This window comes from Charadrius vociferus, unplaced genomic scaffold (assembly GCF_000708025.1).
Source record: "Charadrius vociferus isolate BGI_N301 unplaced genomic scaffold, ASM70802v2 scaffold214, whole genome shotgun sequence".
NCBI lineage: Eukaryota > Metazoa > Chordata > Aves > Charadriiformes > Charadriidae > Charadrius > Charadrius vociferus.
Genome location: NW_009647955.1, coordinates 434,931 through 450,851, shown reverse-complemented (window position 1 = coordinate 450,851; position 15,921 = coordinate 434,931). Strand labels below are relative to the sequence as shown.

General features: G+C 42.1%; 1 protein-coding gene across 1 annotated transcript; it reads right to left on the bottom strand.

Moving 5' to 3' along the window:
• Positions 1-2,738: 2,738 nt before the first annotated feature.
• On the bottom strand, positions 2,739-15,469 carry LOC104284949 (cytochrome P450 2J6-like). The gene is made up of 9 exons (XM_009883334.1): positions 15,302-15,469; positions 13,789-13,951; positions 12,478-12,627; positions 11,224-11,384; positions 9,129-9,305; positions 7,184-7,325; positions 5,281-5,468; positions 3,949-4,090; positions 2,739-2,917 (listed from the first exon to the last, which is right to left on the bottom strand). Exons 1-9 carry the CDS (start codon positions 15,467-15,469, stop codon positions 2,739-2,741), a joined length of 1,470 nt encoding a protein of 489 aa, XP_009881636.1.
• Between the last annotated feature and the right edge of the window lie 452 nt (positions 15,470-15,921).

Sequence of the window (15,921 nt, the reverse complement as noted above, 5' to 3'; positions counted from 1 at the left end):
ATTCTGCTGTCATCCCTCACCAGCACTTGGCCCGGGATCCACTTCAGCTCTTTCCCCATAACCTGCAAATTTCTCCACTGCCAGAGGTCAGCCAGTCCAGGAGCTGGGGGTCTGCAACCCTGGACAAGTACTGGGAGAATGATCTCTGTGAGTGGAGTTGTTCTCCATCCCAGAAGCAGTCCCAAACTTCCCAAGGGAAGATTTCCTAAGTTTCTGTTTGCCTTCCACCATCAGCTCTCTTCAAATCTTTATGGCAATACATGGGTGTAAATTGGTGCTGTAGATTTCCAGACTTCTGGCACTAGCCCAGAAAAAGAGGGTTTGGCTGCTTGACCTGTGTGGACTAATCCATGCAGGAGACTACAAACACCACGTTGGCTGCACTGCTCAGGAGTAGCAAAACTGTTGTGCAAGACTGTCTGGAAACTCAGTCTCCTGAAGGGAGAGCTGGGGGTCTTCTGCCCTTCAGCCAAGTTTTTAGTAGACTCTTCAAAATCAAATGCACGTCTTTGTACTCTGCCTGATAGGGGTCTGGTGGATAGAGTCCCTGAGTAGCTGAAATAGGCAGTAAATTACCAGTTCTTTCCACCTTGTGCCACTCCTGAGTCCTGCCCAGTCACAGGGAAGCTATCCATCAACAGTATTGAGTACAGCTGCAGTCTCAATGGACGTAATGTTCCAGCCCTTGAGCACAAGTAACTACACGCATCTTATCATTAAGCTTCTTCAGTGAGTGGCAAGGTGATAAGGAGTGGGCAAAGGCAGTGAGAGACACCATCTCTAGCAGGGTTAGTGGAGAAGAGCGGGTGTGGGAGGGTGGGGTTGAGGACAAGTGCAGATAAAGCTGGAAAGGAGGCTGAGCATAAGTGTGTAGGCCCTGGAACAGTATTTGATATGCTGTATGGAGTAACAGGCTGGATTATTTATGACAGCTATTGCTTTTGTAAAACCCCTTACTGTCCTGATTTCCATTCCAGCCCAGCAAGCATGCAGAAACTGGGTTGCGCCGGAGCCGACCACTGCCAAAGCTACAAGGTATGCCATGATCTTGTCCAGCTCAGCCTGATTTTCAGTAGTTCTCACTTCTTTTTAGTAACATTCTCCTCCATTTTAAATTCAGGAAATTCAGATGCACTGCAATGATTTAATTGCAAATAGTTTATATTCCAACATAAAAGCACTTATTGTCTTCATGCAAATTCAACCCAAAGTTTATGGCAGTGTTTACAGACAGCTCTGCTCAACTCCAGCGCTTGAATCCTTTCCAAAAGTGATTTGCATTCAAGAATACTACAGCACTTTGCTTTAACAAAGCTACAGCTGAACTTGGCTATCACCTCCAGCTGTATGCTTAAACTGTCTCGGTCATGAGTTGAATCAGTGCCAGCGAGCAGCTATGTTAAGTAATAGATGTTTTAGAATTCCTGCATCAAGTTGTCATTTATGTCTTTTCTTACACTGAGTTACTTCCAGTGTGCCCTCCATAGTTACTGTGTTCTTTTCATGGTCTGGAGCTTCAAAGAACAAATAAATCAGATCTTCCAAGCTCCCTCCTGAAATATCACTGGTTGTTGCTTTCAGCTCAGCACTGATTCCTCTACTAATACTTGTGCAGAGAAGGGTTAGAGGAGGCAGATGCCTGATATGATGAAAGGATGCAAGCTGTGGGAAACCAAAAGGAAAGGTGAATCCTGACATAAAGGGGTAGGTGGGAGTAGGAACTGAAACTGGGAAAGGAGAATTGGAAAGAGATCGAATGGAGAGCAGGAAGTATGGTATGGGTTGTAATGAAGGAAGAAAAGGGCCCAGGGAAGATGGGGAACATCTGAGTGTTCAGATAGCCCCTAGAGGCTGCTTTCCAAAGTCTCTGCATTCCTCTGCTGCAAAATTAGCAGTGAAACCCACTGGCAAAGTGAATATCCCGTCCCATATTTATGCCTCATCCAAGAGGGATTGATAATGGGCACAATTCTACACCACAGAAAGCTCATTTTAAAAAAACAAACCAAACAACCGAACAACAAACCACCTGGCAATACATTATAACAATGGTCAGGCTCCCAAGTCACACATTCGCATTGCTAGTAAACACCATCTTTACGTTTCTTTCCTCAACTTTAAATTGACTCTCTTTATCTTATACATGGGAGATACTTATATCAAATTCAGACATTAATGCACTCGCATTGTAACAAGTTTCCTGGAGTTTGGGATGTTGTTTTTTTGATTTTTGGTGTTTTGGGTTTTTTTTGCAACCTGTCAACAAATTAAAGTGTCTAAGTTCAGGACATCAAAACCACAGTAGGGCTTTAAAAGTGTGTTTTCCAGAGTCAAATTACTTGAGGTCATCAAACCAGTCACAGAAATGACACCTACTCGGCTCTTGCTGAGATCCTGTGTTGAATTTTGCTGAGGTTTGCTCAGGAGTGAACATCATGAAGATTCTGCTTGGCTAGGACAGGGAGACACAGCATGTTGGCTTCAGCTGGGAGCCATAGTGTCTTGCTTCAAGTGCTCTCCAAGAGGAGAAAATGGTTAAGATCCTTGTGAGAATACCTGGGACTTTCACAAGGACCAGACCAAAAGTAGTCTGGACCTTGGCTTGCGTCCACTTTCGGAACACCCCTGAGACAGACTAACATCAATATCCTGGCTAGTAGAAGAAATTTTATACATTTGAGAGGAAATTCACTGAAGTAAAGGTGGCTGTCTCAAGCTGGTAAGGGACGTGCTGCAGCCTAGCGTGGAATAGCACAAACCCTGTATGGGTGGGGCTGCAGTGTACCCCCAAAAATGGGCTCTGTGTTGATTTTCGTCACCCCCTCAGGCAGCTGGAATGTGAAGGCACGCAGCAGGTTGGCAAAGAAAATGAAGAGCTCAGTCCTCGCTAGATGCTCCCCCAAACACACACGGTGCCCTGCAGAAGGAAGAGAGGAAGGACAGTGAGTATCTAGGAATTTTTTAGTTTCATAATTACTTTGTTCACTCTTTTTATAAGCGGAATGTATTTTTGTTCAAGGCCAGGATCATGAAAGCCACAAAACTAAAACTTCATGAATTTTTTCTCAGAAAGATCCCATCCAATGTCATAGGGCAGGAAACACCAAATGAAAATCTCAATGAAAATCACCGAGGTCCGACTATCAATACTTTCTTGACCTTGCTTGCCCTGGCAGAAAATTATTTTCTTTTCACAGGAGATGTTGAGCTTCAAGGACATACACAAAGAATCTGCCAGCTGTTTGCACATGCTTTCTTAGTGAGTTAAAGTCAGCAGATCAAAATTACTTAGCAATGGCATTTGCAATTGAACAAAGGCTTGGTCGCTTTTACAGGCAAAGCAAGAGGCCTAAAGTTAGTTTCCAAGGGTTCCTTATTGAAACCAATGGCATGAGCGGGACAAGCGAATAACACATTCGCATTTCCAGATTAGCAGACAAATGAAAGAAAAGGAACTTTACTGTTAAGTGTGATCTCTAACCACGCATTGTTATCTTATTTCCTTCTGCTGCAACTGGATTTTCAGTTCTGTAAACAAGAACTTAATCCTTTGTTTACGAGGATGTATTCTGCTTTTCTTTCAACTTTTTCCTTTAAAAGGGTTTGCAAGTAACTCCAGTACACACAAGACACATTGCTTCTCAGGAAAAAAAAACCAAAACAAAACAACACATAAAGAATGCTACAGACAAAACTTGTGGATGACTGCAGCATGCAATAAGCCTAGGAGGTTTGGGAGTTCAAGTGGGATTCCTACTGCAGTGTCCTAACAACAGTTTGGGATCTGAGAGCACAGAAGTATCTCATTTGGCAGATACAAGCCAGTACTGTCCTTTAAAAGCAGTGAAGAGAAGAGATAGAAGATGTTTTCTGAAGAAATACCATGTCTCTCACTTCTATGTTCTTCATCTAATCTGTTGGGTTGGTTCAAACTGCCAGGGCGTTTACCTGCTGAGAACGGTAAGAAGGCTTCTCGAGGCATAAAGTTTCCTTCTTTATCCAGAAAATGGCCAGGGTTGAACTGCCGAGGTGTCTCCCATTGCTCAGGGTCATACAGAACAGATGCTATATTTGGCAAAACAATGGTACCCTGCAAGGAAGAAACTGTTGATTCAGTTCCAGCTACTAGCCTCTCACCCATCAGTTTCTGCCTGGCAGATAAAACTGCTGCTTGTTGCCATTTTTTGTGATGAGCAAATATGATGTGGCTAGAAGACCATTTTCTTAGAAAATTCCAGTTTGTGATCATTTTCTGAGTTGGAAATTATCGGTTCTGAGCCCTGCAGCTACGTCAGTGGGTGTTAACAGCATTAGTGATGTTGGTACAACTCCATTGTGACCACTTTTACTACTAATCTTAACACTACTAGGAGGACTCTGTTGTTGATATTCAGGTCCCAGCATTGGAAACCTCCTTTTGGGCTTCAGAGAGAGAGAAATGCATCCAGAAATAACTGCAATACTGCATTGACAACAACCTCTGAGCCCTTTTAGCAGCAGTACTTCAGGCTTTTTCTTTACTGGTTGTTCCCAGTAAACCAGTTCGTGTGCCTTACCTACCTGGCTGTCAGAAGCAGACAAAACAGAATGAAACTTTCACCACAAAATTAGTTAGGTGGGGCCAGTCCCAGATGCCGCTAATGGTACTGGCCTCTCCCATCTCTCTTGCAATAAAAGCAACCAATTCCTGTTTCTTGCTAGTGTTTTACAGTGAGAACTGGCACCCAGTATGGGTTATGTCACTCTAAAAAATGCCTTACTGGCTGTGAACACATGTGTTAGGCAGTATTTAGGAGCAACTCCCTCACTGTCAGCTGTAGCTGACAGTCTCTGCTGTTACAGATTCAGGCAGGTCCCTTAGCTCATAGAGTCAGTGGAGCTATGAACCATCCTCTCACAAGTCTTCCTCTGTCCCAGGAGTGCTGGCAGTGCCAAATTGGGCAGGGATGTCTTAACCAGTGCTTTGGCAAAACAGCTTCTCCTCTCCGTCCATCCCCAGTCAAGTAGAGCTGGTCTCTGCAGTTGTGCTGTTTATCAGGAGGGCAGGAGCTCAAGGCTTCTGTGGCAGGGGCAGGGGTCTTATCAGCTCTCTGAGCATCAACACACTGAGTGAGAGACTTATTTCATTCCTGGAGCCACAAATAGTAACCCTTCCCCAGGCACCACGTTCCAGGGTTACAGGGAGAATAGTTTATAGATCGAAAATGGATTACAAAACAGGAATAAACGCTAAGTATATCTCTGCTGAAGAAAGAACAGAGGCTGAAAATGAGTCTGTACCTTTTTGACAGGGAATCCTAGTAATATTGTGTCCCTCACACACACTCTGGGCATGCCAACTGAGATAATATTGCTGAAGCGCTGAACCTCGTGAACCACAGCATTTGTGTAGGGCAGCTCTTTCCGATCCTCATAGCAAATTAACTGTGAAGGACCCAAAACAGCATCCAGCTCCTTCTGCACTTTCTCTGTGGAGAAATATTCACCGTGTCAGATGGGAAACATGCATAAAATATTGTAACTGGTCTCTTTTCTTAGAGCAACAGGAAAATGTATTATTTCAACATAGTACATTAAGTCTATAATCTATGATTTAATAGCTGAGTTTAAAATATGAAAATAAAAATAAACAGGAAAAGAAAACAACCAACAGTGTAGGAATCATAAGCAAGGACTATACTGTACTTATTCCAGCTCTGACAGAATGCTTGGTGGGTGTGGTGTGGGTCACTTAGCTCCAGGATTTGAAGTTATTTAGGGATTGCTTCATTTACTTTATCTCAAAATCTAAATCTCATTTACAAAATTGACATAAATGCCTCAGATATTAACTCCCAGTGCAAGGGATGAATTGAGCAGAGTTGGTCCAAGTATGGCAACATACTGTATGAACAAACAACACCTGAATCACCCTAAAACCTTGGATGTAAATATGCACTCAATGGCCCAGCCTTTTCAGCCTCCAACTGAGGCTGCAGGAATACAGGTATCTCCCTTGCTTTCAGTGCTAAAGCACAGCAGATGGAAGAGCGACAAGCCCCAGAAGTACCCAAGTCCTCCTTAAACCCTGGCCATACCCTTTGTCTTCCTGATATAGATGTGGATGAGGAAACTCAGCCTGGATCTACAGAGACAATCATGGAATTGGTGTTAATTAGATAAGCAATCTCTTTTTCAATATTAACTCAGACAGGGACAGTTTGTGTGTACTGCCAGCAGTTCTTGCCTGAAACCACCACCTCTACATGTCAGGCAGCCAGAATCCTCCCCTTAAACTTCTTTTTCTGTTTCTACATTCTTTCCATCCCTTGCAGATGTTCTATATTCATGTTTTGGTTTCTCCTAAGGTTTGTGTGCTGCTTTGTGAACAAACTGCAACAAACATTACTGGTTATTTAAAGACTAGATGCTAACACCATTGGCTGGTTAGACACAGAATATGCTCTACTGAAACCTTGAGGCCACCGCTGAGCAACACATATTCCATGGAGGCCCAGTGCCTAGCCTTGTGCATGAAACACTCAGCAGAGACAGGAACGAGTCACTGCATTCTTCAAGGAAGTAGATGGATTTGCACTGTGCAAATTATCTTGCATCTTTCTACCTGTTTCCTGACAAGAAAGATACAGGAAGAGGCATCCGTCTCTACCAGGACCATGGGCCTTCCTTAGGGCAACCTGCAGCCCTTCATAAGCTGCCAAGATCTGTCCAGCTGGTCTGTCCAGTAAGGGATCCAGTGGGTTGTTTAGGAGTATTAGTGTGCTCAGCAAGATGTGTTGTGCCAGGAGGGGAAGAGAATGTAGGCTGACTGTGTGGAAAACACAGCAAAGCTGTGTTAGCACTCCTCATACCTGAATGATGTCTGGTGCAGACAGGACTCTCATTAGAGCTCTGATCTCTGTTCCTGCTGCCATCAGTCAGCCTGCAAACTCTCCACACAGAGCACCTCACTGACTTGTCACTGCAAAGAGCTAACTTTTGTCTCACAGCAAGTGCCTTCAACCGCCTGGTTTGGTCAAGTCATGGGATGGGCCTCCGATTTTTCCCTCTGCTGCTATTCTTTATGTTTTCAGAGAGTGACAGCTAGGCTCAACTAGTGGCTTTTGTGCCTGCAACTTCTTATATTCAGCCATCATTAACATTTGTAGTACCCACAGGATTTCATAGCAAAAAAACCTCTCACCTTGGATGTCTGGATTCGATACCATGAAGAGCAGTCCCCAGTGCAATGTTGTGCTTGAGGTCTCTGATCCACCAAGAAAAAGATCATTTATAACATATACCAAATTTTCTTCATCATATTTGGCTTTGGCCCCATCTTTAGACTGTAGATGATAAAAAGTTGAAGTTAAAGCATAAAAGTTAGGTCATCCAGTGTGCCTCCTGTGCAAGAGCCCTTATTTCCACAGCTGGCATGTGCACAAAGAATATTCAAAATCACAGTTTTTGATGAGTACTAAGAGATTAATAGTTTTCCAAGTGGACTTGGTAAGTCTGCATTGCTCTTTTGCATGAGGTGGAATATTCTTTCATTAAAAAACAGCAATTTTATGCCCGTTAACTCAATCACAAAAACTTTAAAGCACACTACAAGTTTCACAGTTAGCCTAGAGTGTAATTCTAAATAAGTGCCCCACAATGTGTCTCTGATTAGGCCTTGGTCTCTCCAGTATGCTAGCAAATATTGCTAGCAAATACCAAAGGAAAACCTCTCTGAATAAAAGGTTCTCAACAGAACATCTTGAGAGTAATTTCTTCTCTCAGTTCAGGATAGATGTGGACTGGTGGGAGAGAGGTACCCAAGTATTTTTGTCTTATAATAAGGGAGTAAAATATAAAAACAGTTAGAGAAAATACATTAGGGAAAAATATTTTAAAATAAACAGATTGCAATAACTTGCACCCCTGACACCAGAGAAAGCTGCATCTTTGCCTCTAAAATGATGATTTTAGTAAATCTTTTCATACTCATTCAGATATAATGCACGAAAGGATGCATCAGCTCCTTCCAGAGCCCATAATCCAACACTGTGAGGACACAGCAGCCCGACTAGCTGAGAGCTTATGACCAGAGGTAGAAGCTACATAAACTTCATCTACCCTAGGAAAGAGATGCTTCTTTTAGCTCCTGAAAATATCCCAAAATAACAAAGTTTGAAGCAGAAACACTGGTGCTTCTAGCAGAGCCTCTCTGGCTCATGAGTAGCTTCCTGCTATGGAAAAAAATAGCAGGGACAGGGAAGAAGATTAACAATTTATTATGTGAAATTGTCTCCCAGGGTCTCTAATTTGAATATAGGTGCCAAGCCAACCATGTCCCAAACTGCGGGGAAATTAGAGGTAACACAGGCTTGGGACCTCCAAATTTAGGACCTACTGATGACAGCGTCCATCTGCCAAGAAAGCTGACAGGTGTGATGCATAAAATACCCATTCCAAGGTTGGTCAAACAATTAAGTAGGCTGGGATTGCTGAGGTGCAACTGCTGAAAGGGACTGGGCGGGACATGGAAGGACTACTCTCTCTTTGATGTTGCAGGAATGATACTGAGGGATTTCAGGATAACCTGGGAATCCTTTTAAGAGTGGAGAATCTCCTCAGACCAGGACGTAAAGAGAGTTTCCAGTAAAAGGAAGATCCTCCACAAACGGTTCCCTCCCCAGGGAGGAACCACACAGCTGTGTAGGACAGTCAGTGTTAGGACACACGCTGAAACACAAAGAAGAATGTCAGCTGTTTCATGGTAATTATCTGTGCATGCATATTTAATCCTGTTGTAAACATGAGGTACCCTGCTGTAGAAGATGAGATGGTCTACCAAAGTTACATAACCTACAGGCAGAAACCTGTCTCATATTTACTACAGGACTGAAGTACACACATGGGTATTTATGGAAAGCAGGTGATAGCTCATGAGTTCACACCCTAACATACTTTGTGGTAATTCATTCATGTAACCAAAACATAAAACTGGACGCCTTTCTGGGAGCCACAAGTTTATAAGTCCCAAGCTACTGTATTCACATTTAGAATCCTATGAAATGTAAGAAACTATGGTAGAAGGGGCCAGATTTAATGGTCTGTTTGGCCTTATACTCCATAAATATGTGATCAGGCAGAACACTTACTTTCTCCATCTCAGCCAGGTAAAAGTCAATGAAATCCTGTGGTTCATCTGGTATCCCTCTCTCCACATGTCTTCTGATCTCCTTCCTTGCAAAAGAGCTCAGAAAATCATAGCAAGATAACGCTTTCTGATGAGGACCAGGGAGACGGCACATCAGCCAAGGTAAAATTTCATACAGCTGTGGGAGCGACATACAAGAGGTAGTGTGAATTATCTGTTAGTAACAAAGCTGGTTTTAGAAACACCAAAAGGCTGAATTGTCCTTTCTGGAAATGTTGATAGTGGAACAAACAAATTAGCATTCCTTTGAGTAGATTTTTGCCATCATGTGGGAAACTTCACTAGTAATTTTGACACACTTCTGGGGGTCAAGGCAGTACTGACAACACTCTGCTCATGCCAGTAAGTTTACTTGACTAATGCAGAGCACTAGAAGATATTATACCTGCACAGTTGTAGACTCTAGCTCCCCCACACTCAAAATGTAAGGACATCTTTTCCGGATACTATGTGGCTACTAAGATTAACAAGCCTGCAGCCTCAAGTAACTGGTGGAATTTGTGGAGCTCACAGAAGGAAAGTGTAGACTGGGTGTCACTCCAAGACCTAATTTAGTTTTCCCCGTAGAGTTCTCGTGACTGCTACAGGACCAATAATTGTTCTGATGGTTAGAAATATTACGTCTTCAGTCTGCTGAGTATATTTATACACACATCTGTCAACTCAAAGTATTGTTCTCTAGCTTGGACAGCTCTCTCTTTGCAGCATCTGCCATTCTACGCTGCCAAGCAAAGAGCATTTCTGTCTTTTCTTTGTTCTTTCAGACCTAACAAATTAAGTCTGTCTAATTTTAAGTGATAGTTTGTAGGTCATCCCATTAACATTTCTCTACGTTTGCTTTCAGACTCACAACATAAGGTGTCCAAGACCCTAGAATAGGTCCCACAGATTATTACACTCCAGAACATAATTTAACACTTCTCTGAATCTAAAGGGAAAATAGTGCTGTCAACACTCTAAGATTCTGTATGCGTTTTTCATCCTGTTATCTGATAGTTTACACTGGTGCCTTTCCTCTTAACCTTTGCACTGAAATGTTCTAAGCTTATAGCAGATATTTATCTCATTAATTCCTAATATGTTTCATAATTTAATTTTGTGCTATTACAGTTTGGTCCGTTCTCATAACTCAAATCCACAGTGCTTACAAACTCTTGCAGCAGGATATCCTGAACTTCCTCTGTATTGTTAAAGTCTCCTGGCTTTGATCATCCACAAATTTCATCTATTTTTCTATTTTCTACTATGGGAAAGTTGTATAGTGCTACCCTCATATGATTGATTTCTTGAAAAGGTATACTACCACATCAGCATTTTAGTTTGCCTTTTCATATAACCCTCAAATGTCAATGGAATTTGCTATGCCATCCACAGTCCCCATTACACCCAGCTTGTCCCTCTTTAAGGGTCTAAACCACAACACCTAATTCATGGGGAAAACCTGAAGTATACTTCAAGACACTTCAAGTGCAAAGTTGGCCTTTATGGGGTGTTGTGGGAGTCAAAAAAAGTGTCCGACAGAACTTGAGTAGGCTGTCAGAGAATGTATGTATTGTTTTTGTAGTGTGTGAATTGCAAGCTATAATGAAGTAATGGAAAGATGCATAATGAATATTTTATTATTTGTGAGGGAGGAAAAAAAAAAAAGAAAATTGTCAACATACAAGTAAGTAGTAAAAAGCAGAGCAGTGAACTCGATACCCATCTTTGGAGAAGAGAAGTAAATCGTGGTGGGAGGAGCAGCACTGCAGAGTTCATATTTATTACAAACTCCAGTCTCAAATTAAGTTTAAACATTTCTGTTAACAGTCTCAGAAATGCTGAGAGACTTAAAAGCCAGGAATCAACAGGGAGAAATCCCCTAAACTTGCAAAGAAACAAGAGAGTTCTTAAAAATGGCCTGAAAACAAAGGAGGCAGTAATAAGGTCCCCAAGGACACCTCTCAGCTCCCAGTTACATTTGCCAGTTGCTCTGTATTTAGTGAAGACTCATTTTCTACCTATTTCAGAAAAAAAATACCATAGTACTTACTCACCCGATGAACAAAGCTGCCTGCAAATCTGAATAGATTCTCCGTGGCACTGATCAGTTCGTGGAAGGTTTTGTCCTCATTAGAGAAGTGATATCCAAAAACCAGAGCACAAATCACATTTGAAATAGAATGGAAAAGAGGGAAAGAAGGATCCACAGGTCTTCCTGCAAACACATTAACTGATATTCACTCTCAATGTTTTCTTCAGGTGTTCCTTATACAGATAGGACAAGATGTTATTACAGATTATATAAAATGCTCCCTTTATCATCTTTATTCATGCTGGGGCATGAATGGGAATAGAGATGTGGCATTAGTGAAAATAAAACAGTCTTAGAGCAAAGGACACTGTTAAACTGTTTCCTCATAACTCTAAAATAATCTCATAGCCCTCTCTGTGAAATAACATTGTACAACTAAGATCCCTTAGAGGTTATCATACCAAATCCGCTGTCCTCAGTTGTGTGGAAGACAAGTCAGAATGTGAGAAGGAAGAAAAGTCACTGGAGATGAACTAAGAGAAGACAGTGACAGACATGCTCAAAAATGTGAAAAACTACTTAGGACAAAAGACTGAAGGATCTTGGGAAGGTTTAAGAAGCAGAATAGATGGATAGGAACTTCAAAGTATGCATAATAAAATTATTACAGTCTCAGCTGTGAACAGTAGATCATCAAATCTCTGTCTGTTGATTTTTTTGGAGATTATGAGACAGATATCCACCAAAAATGATTTGGATAGAGATGATCCTGGCTTGGACTGTAGGATGAACCTGATAATCCACTGAAGTTCCCTCCCACCTCCTACTTTCTTTGATTCTCTTGCCAATAGTTGCTTAGCCAGACGGACACTAAAATATCCAGTTTACCTCATGGCACCTAATGTCATTGAAATTTAGAGACTTAGAGAAATGACTAAGCCCTGTAATACTCTTTAGTTTCCTATTGTAGGCAGTCTAAGAATGGCTTGGCTCTGCAGTTCAGTGACATCGTATCATTATACAATCATATCACAGACAAATTATAAGCCCATGGAGGCAGGATTTCAGAAGTTCCCAACTTCATTAGGTTTATGAACAGCTTTTTAAGAAAGAGATTCCCACTTGTGATACTATGCTCTATCTGCTCTTTGGGCTTTGGTAAGGTTGGATACACCATGCTGGACCTACCCCGACCCTAGGAAGGGGTAGGTAAGTTTGCATACTGAAGATATGGATCCAGGACTGAAAAGTGTCTGGTTTCTTAGCAGATAGATACCTTTTTGGTTCACAAAGAACTCCACCAGGTGAGCAGCCTCCTCTTGCACTCGATACTCCAGGCCTTTTTTCCCCATTCCCAGACTGCGTAGAGTCATTATACCAAAGCGTCTCTGCTGCTTCCAGGAGCGACCACTTGCCAGTATAATACCTGAGGGTATTCTCTGGCATGTTAATATTTGCCATAGACATGAACAATTAATTTAAAAATATGTTATAAAATACATGGAGTAAATCAGGGAATACACTGTGATACAAGTATCTTTAGGTAAAATTATCAGTAACCAGAAATCATAGCCAAAACACACCCAAACTATAACTAGACCACATGTTCTTAATACTGATTGTAGTTAATCTTTGAAAAGAGCAATCTAAGGATTTGTTGACTGCTCCATTTCTTGACATCTTAAAAAAATACCTTAAGATGCCTTTTTAGAAGTTCTGCTTTAGCCATACTCGAGTGATCATGCTCAAGACAGGAATAACTGGATGAATTTCTACAGAGTCGTGTCCAGGGTTAGGGTATGGTTGTAGACATATAGATCAGCTAACATGGTGCTTGTAGGCTGATGTGATGAAGGTGAAGGACAAGTGACATTTGGGCCCAGTTTTTCCTCTGGATGGGAGACCACTCCACTGATTGTTAAATTGCACTAATGGTTACCTGAAGAGCCCGGAACTGCTGCTGTGATGGTGATGCTTTACATAGCTTTAAAAAAAAAATATCTGTGTTTGATTTGGTATAGCAAATGCAAGGGACAAGAAAAAAAAGACTGCAAACTGCTGAAATACATCAAAGAGAAGTGGATTTTCATGTGTTGGAGTGACTCTCACAAACAAAAGGTATCCACCGAATGTTTAGAGTGGCTGCAAACACAGCAAGGAGACTTTTGAAGGAGGGTATCATAGGCCCCTTGTTCATGATGGAAGGTGTTTGGCAACCATAATATATACGATTACCAAATATATAAACAAGCTTTGCATTCATGTAATGTACAGTAAAACCACGTGCAGCAAATTGGATTATTCTGTGAGGAGGGAAGATTGCCAAGTTCTGTGCTGGGATCACATACATCTTTAACACAGCAAAAAGGTCACCTAGAAACAACCTGATTTGGAGTGTTTCCCAGGCTTGGGAAAGCTTGAGACAAAAGGCATCACAGCAAATAGTAAGTTATTCTCAAGAGCTAATGGAGGACTTGGACAGTATCTGATGGAAGAGCATTCTGAACAGGAGGGTAGAGGGTCAACAAGGCAGAATAGTTTGCCAAGTCAACGTTCCTGTGCACAATTTATGGCAGAAAAACCTCACCTTTTCCTTTGGCCATTGCTCTGAAGAAAGGCGATACCATCCGCCCAGAAACGTCTTCAGGGTACGTAGTCATACCATCCTTCACTGCATGATATCCATTCAGTATGATCACTGGCGTCCACCCGAACCACAAAGTATATATGTTACCATGAGTTTTTGCTAGCTGTAAGTGGAAAAGGTGCCAGAAAAGAACAGATGAAACCCCATACATCTCAAACAGACACTGCACCTGCTATTCACTGGCCCAATGACTAGTTTTGTGCTGGGAACCTCATCCCTGTGCACATAATTATAGCTAGAAGCAGAAAGCAAACATTGTTTTTCTGAGAATGAGGCTTTCAGCAGCCAATTTTATTTACCCCCGGGGAAGCAATTTTCTTTTCAAAGCACAGGCTGCAGCAACACTGCAGCAAAAGAAAGAAAACTTTGTATTTTATGGTGCATCACATCCAACTGCAACATTTGTACGTTGTTAATTGAACAGCCACACTCTGCACCTCTCTGGGGCTCTGTGCCTCCAGCTAGCCCTTCCTTTGCAAATGGACACCAACCGATTAAACCTGCTCCATCCATGTGCTCCAGGAGAGGAGTTGGAGCCAGAAATTAGTCAACAGTCATGAAGTGCCAGTGGGCTGCAGCTGAGTCCAGGGTTTCCTCACAGTACTGAGGAGAGCACTGACCGCTGGAGACAGCTGGGGGTATCCAAGAAGGGTCAGGTGTATGACAGAGGAAAGTCAATCATTTGTGGGAAAATCTTTGTCCAAGAATAGCACTCTGCTCTAACACACCCACAATGATACAAATGAGGTGGTTGACCACCAGAATTACATCCATTTGATCACACTAGTCACTCGCTTCTCCTTATATTTCTTTAGATACTGGCTTTCCTCTCCCTGTTACAACATCGCTACCTGTTTGAGTCTGCACTGCACACGGTGATTTGTGTGTGCTGTCTCAGGCATAGATCTGAATTAGAGGTCATCTGCAAATCATTAGCGGGATTACTGCCAGGGTACAGGCAGGGAATGAGAACACCTAGGGAGGAGAAGCTGTCTCTAAAAACAAGTGGCAACCAAAGCGTTTTAAGGAGATGTTGGAAGATGGGGAGTATATGCCCTTTCCCTATTACAAGCATACATATACATGCACCATATTACCCACTTCGTGATCAAGTTAGGCAATGCCGCTGTGTCAGAATTTTTAAAAGTAACACATTTGGACTTATCAGCAATGGAGAAGCATCTTTTCAATTATCGGTATTCTCTGACTTTAATAACAAGTCAGAAACCCTGTCCCCAAGTTTATTTGATTCTTAAGGACATTAAGTTTCTCATGAAGATGACATATTCCACATAAGAAGGTGACCTGAATTTAGGAATCAGGTTGATCTTTATATGCCCATACCTCATCTGTAACTTTCTAAGACTTAAAAACTTCACTTTGCTATTAACATATCAGTTTAGTTCAAGCTGTGACTAAAATTAACCAATTAAGAGCATCTTAAAAGAAGTACCTCTATCAGAAGATCCCGATGAAACTGAAAGTTCAGGTGCAAGTTTCCAAGCAATGGGAGAGGAGTTGGTCCAGGAGGGAATTGCTTGCATGCCTTTCGCAGTTTGAAAAACTCAACGATTAACAGAAAAATGACGAGGACTACAAAAGCTTGACTTATTGTCAGCATTTCAGAGCTGATTTATCAGCTTGTCTTTATCAAAAAGAAGGTACTGGAGCTTGGAAAAGGTGATCTTCCTTCTTGTTCCACCAGTTCTCTCTGCAGACTGAGTCCTGTAAAGCCTCGGCTCCTTTCCCTCCCTCTGTCCCTCCCTCTTTATCACTGCCTGCCCTTTTCCTGTGCCCCATCATTTCCCATACTGAGATACATCAAGCTGATCCCTGACCAAAAGCATACCTAGGTGGCTACAGCAAGCCACAGTATGACAATGTGTCATCGCTTGTACTCAAAGTATTCATCCTGAAGCTTGTGTTGGGGAACTGCTGGTGTCTATTGGGAGACTTGGATCAGAATCACACCAGGTGAGAGCCCTTGTTGACCACTGGACAGGAGATGAGTGGAACTCAGCTTCATCTGCCTTGGGGACTTTAAAAATACGCATTGTTTTTCATCTCAGAATC

Bases quoted from the DNA above. Each gene is read 5' to 3' on its own strand.
- LOC104284949 (XM_009883334.1), bottom strand. From the start codon at position 15,469: ATGCTGACAATAAGTCAAGCTTTTGTAGTCCTCGTCATTTTTCTGTTA. The intron at 13,952-15,301 runs GTACTTCTTTTA...TTCCACTTACAG, and splicing joins ATCGGGATCTTCTGATAGAG to CTAGCAAAAACTCATGGTAA. The intron at 9,306-11,223 runs GTGAGTAAGTAC...TCGCTCCCACAG, and splicing joins CAGGCAGCTTTGTTCATCGG to CTGTATGAAATTTTACCTTG.